We start from the raw sequence: 6,830 nt of genomic DNA on the forward strand, positions 1-6,830 counted from the left end.
TTTCTTTTTTCTTTTTAGCATAATTTATTAATTTATTTTTATTAATATAAAAAGAAAATATTTCATTTATTTCAGATATAATCTTAAGAATATGCCATACTTCCCTCCTTCCTACCATTTTGTTTCTTTCTTTCATTTTCCTTTTAATTTTTGTAATAATGTATTTTAAATGCACTTTATAATCACAAGGTTAATGCACCACTAGTCTTAGGGTTCAACAAGTAAAAAGTAGAAAAACCACTGTTCCACAGGAAAATAGACAAAGGCTATAAACAATAACCAAATGATAAGATGTCCATTTCACTCTTATACATTCAGGTTTTTTGTTTTTTTTTTTTTTGTAATTTATGTATTAGTTACCCCATATTGAAGATGACATATGATGTTTTTTTTGGGGGGGTCTGACTTTTCCCCCTAAGTTTAATGGCCTCCATTTGCATCCTTTTTGTTGTAAAAGACAGAATTTCATTCCTTTTTTATGGCTGAGTAGTATTCTATAGTATATATATACCACAATGTCTTTATCCAGTCATCAGTTGATGGACATCTGGGTTAATTTCCTATCTTAGCTATTGTGAATTTACCTCAATAAACATGGGGTTATAGATAATTCTTTCATATGCTGATTTCATTTCCTTTGGGTAAATTCTCAGGAGTGGGATGGCTGGGTCATATGATATATCAAGTTTCATATTTCTGAGGACACTCCATACAGTCTTCCATAACAGTTGTGCTACTGTATATTCCCACCAACAGTGTATTAGATTGTATCTCTACATCTTATCCAGCATTTGTCATTTTTTGATTTTTGGATGATAGACATTGTAACTGGGGTGAAGTGATATCTCATTGTGGTTTTTATTTGAATTTCCATAATGACTATTGATCCCAAGCATTTTGTTCATTTGTCTCTTGGGATTTGTATTTCATCCTTTGAAAAATTCTTGTTCACATGCCTTGCCAATTTCTTAACTGGATTGTTGTTGAGTTTCTTGAACTCCTTGTATATTACAGATGTCAATCCTTTAACAGATGCACAGTTTACAATATTTTCTTCCATTTCTTTGGTTGCCTTTTTGTTGTTGAGTATTCTCTTTGCTGAGAAGAAGCTTCTTAGCTTATCCCAATCCCATTTGTCTATTTTTTGCTTTTATGGCCTGTACATCTGGGGTCTTATCCAAGAGGCCTTTGCATATGCAAATGTCATGCATAGTTTCCCCTATATCTTCTTCTAGTAATTTGATGGTATCAGGTTGTAGATTTAGTTCCTTGATCCACTGTGAGTTGATTTTTCTATAGGTTATAAAGTAGGAATCTTGTTTCATACTTCTGCATGTGGATATCCCATTTTCTGAATACCATTTGTTGAAGAGATTGTCCTTTCTCCAGGTAGTGATTTTAGCTTGTTTGTCAAAGATTAGTTGGTTGTAGATGCGTGGGTTAGTTTCTGGAGTTTCTGTTCCAGTGGTCTACATGTCTATTTTGTGCCAGTTTCAGGTTGTTTTGATTATAACTGACCTGTAGTATGTCTTGAAATCTGGTATTATGATGCCTCTGCCTTTATTTTTATTGTTTAATATTATTTTAGCTATTTGGGGTCTCTTGTGTTTCCATATAAATTTTAGCTTCATGTTTTCTAGATCTGAAAAGAATGTCCTTGGTGTTTAGATTGGTATCACATTGAATCTATAAATTACTTTTTGTAGTAGGTATATTTTCATAATATCAATTCTTCCAATCCACAAACATTGGATATTTCTCCATTTTTTGTGTCTTTTCTACTTCTTTCCTCAACTTATGCAGTTTATATTGTAGAGAGTTTTCCCATTCTTGGTTAAATTTATTCCCAGGTATTTAAGTTTTTTGTAACTATTTTAAGTGAGATGGATCATAAAATTCTTTCTTGTCCAAGGTATTATTTGTGTATACGAATGCTATTGAGTTTTGTGTGTTAATTGTGTATCCTACAACTTTTCCAAACTCTCTCATGAGTCCCAGTAGTCTGTGAGAGGAGTCTTTTGATTTCCCTATATATAGGATCATACCATCTGCAAACAGGAATAATTTGACTTCCTCCTTTCTAATTTTTATCACTTTGGTGTCTTTTTCTTGCCTAATGGCTCTGGCTAAAACTTCCAGAAGTATATTGAACAGGAAGCATTAGAGTGCACATCCCTGTCTGCTTCAAGATCTCAGTGGAAACGCTTCTAGCTTTTCCATATTCAATATGATGCTAGCTGTGGGTTTGTCATATATTACCTTGATTGCATTGATGCATGTTACTTCTATACCCAATTTGTTTAAGGTCTTTATCAGAATCCTTTCTGATCTTGCTATATGCTTCAGAATGTTTTTATCCTTTATGGTTCTACAAATAGACTCCCTTGTTTGCAGCTTTTAATTGAAATATAATAGCATAGGATCAGATGGTGTGTGGAGAAAGAACTTAAAATATTTCTTTTCATGACTTCCTCCATATAAAGTAAGCCCAATGCTGCACTCTGAGTCCTTTGACTATAGATATACTCTCCAGTTTCTGGTTTCATGCTATTGGTATTTCAATCCTGGATGGATTAGAGACTCTTACGCTTATTAGCCCTAGGATAAACAAATATTTATTGTCTCTTTCCTGAAACTGTATTTACTTTTATGAAAGTGTATCCTGATAGACACAGACCACATGTTTCTAAAAAGCATACGTAAACATCAGAGTTCATATATTCTGCTTCATTTTACCCTTGCTCCTTACTACCCACCTCAAATACACATATAGGTACATACATATGCAGGCACAAACATTTTTGTTATTATTTATTATTTTTAATAAATGTGAAATATTTATTTTGGATTATGTAAAGATATTCAGAAATATCAACAAAAAGAACTTGGAGAAGGATTAAGATAGATGATAATACATAGCATGAGTAAAAGACTGTATAAAGTTTATGAAATGTTAGTGTTGCTCAGAGCATTTTCTAGCTCTTAGGTAACCAAGGTGACAAGAAGGAAGCAGATCCTTCTTCCTGTTTCCCCATGCAAATTTGTTCTTCTCTTTCTACACAGGAAGAGCTGGATAAAGGAAAGACAGTGGGTAAATGGATAAGGACAAACAATAAGAATCTTAAGATATTTTAGATCCATAAAGAAGAGGATTGCTCAGAGAGTCTTATAAAGAGGGAGCCAAGAAGGTCTTTGAGTTCATTTTCAGATTCCAAACCTGCATGAGAAATTTCTTGGGGCTACTTTCCTCAGAGCTCCCTTCACATCCTTGTTCCTCAGGCTGTAGATGAGGGGGTTAAGCATGGGAGTCACCATTGCATAGAACACAGAAACCAGCTTTTCTTGATCTTTGGACGATTTGGGTGTCATATAGGTGACAATTGCTGATCCATAAAAAAGGATGACCACCACTAGGTGGGAACCACAGGTAGAAAACGCCTTGAGCCTTCCTGCGGCTGACCTCATCTTAACCACAGTCAGGAGGATGCGGCTGTAGGACACCAGAATCAGGGAAACAGGTGTGAGGAGAATCAGCACCCCCATAAGGAAAATGGCCATCTCTGGAGTTCGAGTGTCTGTGGACGCCAGGACCAACAATGCAGGGGCCTCACAAAAGAAATGTGCAATGGTGTTGCTGCCTCGGTAGGGTAGCGTCAGTGTGAAAGTGGTGTCCACCACAGACACGACAATGCCACTGCTCCATGATCCTGTGGCCAGCTGTGCGCACACCCTCCAGGTCATGATGCTAGGGTAACGTAAAGGGCTGCAGATTGCCACATAGCGGTCATAAGACATCACGGCCAGAAGGGCACACTGTGTACACCCAAAAATGAGGAAGAGTAGCAGCTGAGCTGCACAGCGTGGGAATGACATGACCTTCTTCCTGGAAAGCAGATGAGCCAGGGCCTGGGGAACTATGTTGGTGGAGAAAGAGGTCAGCCAGAGACAAGTGGCAGAGAAAGAAATACATGGGTGTGTGAAGCCGGGAGTCAACCTGAACGAGGGACATGAGAAGCAGATTTCCAAGCACAGTGACCAGATAGACCCCCAGAAACAAGAAGAATAGCAGCTGCTGTGTGTGTGGATCTTCAGAGAGTCCCAGAAGGAGGAATTCTGTCACCTGTGTCTGATTTGTCTGCCTCATAGTTTGCCTCCCTTTGCAATAAGAAGTTGCTATCTACTAATCATAGGTATGCACAATATGTGAATTTTGTAATTCAGAATTGGAGGGCTTAAGGAGTTTCACCACTCACTACCAATGGTTTCAAAGTCCCACTTTGAAATATTTAGAACATTACATGTGTCTTCAGTTGGAATATTTTCATCTTTAGATAATATATGTGATCATATTTTGCATTAATCATTGGTGTCATCTGGCAAATATAGAGTAGAGCAAAAGAATAATCTTTGTTATTCTCAGTGTTGTATTTCGAAAATATAATAATGATACTGATTAGATTCATCTGTAGAGTTATGCCATTTAATTTCAGTTCCTTATCAATGTAATTCCTTGAATCTTCTGCTGTTTTGTCACATCTTACCCATCTCATAATGGTGTTGATTTTTAAAAGCTGATTTTGACATTTAACTGTTCCTGTTGTCTTTTCCTTGAAAGGACAGTCCCAAAGGAATAAGAGTTCAAAAAGAGGCAACGTACCCTGTAGAACTGACATATTTCTAACATCAAGTGTCTGTTGAAGGAGCTGGGAACGTAAGGGATCATTTCCTGCCTGCAGCTTCACTGGAGTATCATAATTAGTTTCAGCTGAGAAGGGGTTCCAAAATAGCAGACACACCACAACTTTGCCTAACATCCCATTCCATCCAAACAGCAGTGTTCTCCTACCACCAGTCTACTACCTCCTAACACCCCATTCCATCCAAACAGCAGTATTCTCCTACCACCAGTCTACTACCTCTCACTGTATTATCCCACCAAAGATGAAGAACTCTTTGGAAAATTGTCTACATCTTTTTCCTTTCTGTGTCTTTCTAAAGACTTAGTAAAGAACTTCATTAAATAAATTATAAATGACAGATAAAGTAAAAAAAAATAGTTTGATCAGAGTTAAGCCTTGGTGTTTATAAGGTCTGCCTAGAGAGATTTGAAAGAATTTGGGAGTATAATAAAATTTTATGGAGCTGATCTAAATAGAAGCAAAAGAAATTTACTTAAATGGTAATGTTTAAGGTCCTGGGCAAGGGTTAGGCTATAAATCCTTTATCTTTCTGGAGAATGTTCTTAAAATAAGGTCTTAAATACATTGGATAATATATCTAGCGTTATCATGGAAACCAGTTATATCAAAATACATTTACTGATGTAGTTTTAGAAAAGAAATATGTAGACAGCAATCTATGGGCTTTATCCTCCACTGTTACAGTGTGATACAATTGTACTTCTGATTTATGTTGTTGACAAAGTCATAGATATTTTTAATACTGGTATGGATTGGTTACATCTATTCATACTAGAAGGAAATGTTAAGTTTAAGTTAGAGGATAGTAAAAAAAATAAGAAGTATTTCACATCAAAATTAAAGAACAATTAATTCTAGGTTAACAACTGTTGGGCTACAAGAATTCCCAGAAGTGTTCTAAAGGGGGAAAAAAAGCAAAAATTATATCTCATGCAATCTATTAATGAAGTCTCGAATCTGGATGGGTTTGTGAGTCAAAGTGTTGAAATATTTCAGTTCATATCTGGTCTCAGGACTAAATTGGAAGGTGGCATTGAGAAGAAGGTCCCACTCTATTTTTATTTAACTCTTCAGTGCTTAGTTTGTTGCCCTTGTTACTTGTTCACTTTGTAGTTGGAAGCTCTTAAGAGAATAGTATGCTCCAGACAATACTTCAGCTGTATAACAAAAGCTGATTAAGTATAGATTTATATTTAATGTACATAAATATAATTAATATAAATTCATTAATATAAATATAGCTATTGATGATTAAATATAGATTCCCATTTCCTGCCCTCAATTCCTGGGATTTCTCCACAACATCCTTTTCCATTCCTAGTCTCATCCCCAACACACACAGACACTAACACACACGAATGCGCATACTCACAAACACCTAGTCTGTTTTATATAACAACTATACAAGTGTACTACAGCATCAGGTACTTACCTCCCTCCTGGTGTGTAGCAAGTCACATTGAAATGAGTTGTCTATCTCTGGGACTTGTAAGATATTCAAGGGCAGAAGCCACATCTGAATCATCTTTATTATAAATCATGACACATAATAAGTGTCTGAAACAAGTTCTTCAACTGATTTATTTGAGACAAAGTAGCAGGAGATAGGGTGGTGAAGTGAGTCACAGATAAAACTGACTTGTGATTTCTCAGATGGCAGGGCTCTCACCCACCCTGGGATTTCAGGGTCAGAAGACAACACTCTTCACCTCTTCCAGGTTGTCTTAAAAATATGATTCACCCTTGAAAATGTGGAGGAGAAAATGTTCTCCCAGGTGACTGTGAATCTGCCCGCAGGGTCAAGAAGCTTCACTAAGAAAATCATGCTTACTGTCAACCTTTATGCCATTTTATTCAAGCTTTTCTCCAGGTTTAACAGGGACTTTTGAGTTTGCTTATGTAAAAAAGAAAATATGTCACTGGATGTGGGACAGGATGACAGGGTCACAGAAACATTGTCTAAACTGACAGGTATTTTAGGGAGAGGAGACAGAAAACCCACAGGGAAAAACACTAAACTCAGAGAAAAATACTAAATTTCTCCTCTGATTCCATGATACTTCATGCTTAAATTGAAGTATTTTGTATCCTCCACACCCACTCCCCATTTTCCAGACCCAGCTTAACAGA

General features: G+C 36.4%; 1 protein-coding gene across 1 annotated transcript; it reads right to left on the reverse strand.

The window, feature by feature from the left end:
• Window positions 1–3,204: 3,204 nt before the first annotated feature.
• On the reverse strand, window positions 3,205–4,144 carry LOC133763761 (olfactory receptor 2D2-like). Its single transcript, XM_062197512.1, is given in 2 exon segments — window positions 3,205–3,931; window positions 3,933–4,144. Coding segments are annotated over 2 exon segments (939 nt in total).
• Between the last annotated feature and the right edge of the window lie 2,686 nt (window positions 4,145–6,830).

The sequence above is a fragment of the Lepus europaeus genome, chromosome 7 (genome assembly GCF_033115175.1).
Source record: "Lepus europaeus isolate LE1 chromosome 7, mLepTim1.pri, whole genome shotgun sequence".
Classification (NCBI taxonomy): domain Eukaryota; kingdom Metazoa; phylum Chordata; class Mammalia; order Lagomorpha; family Leporidae; genus Lepus; species Lepus europaeus.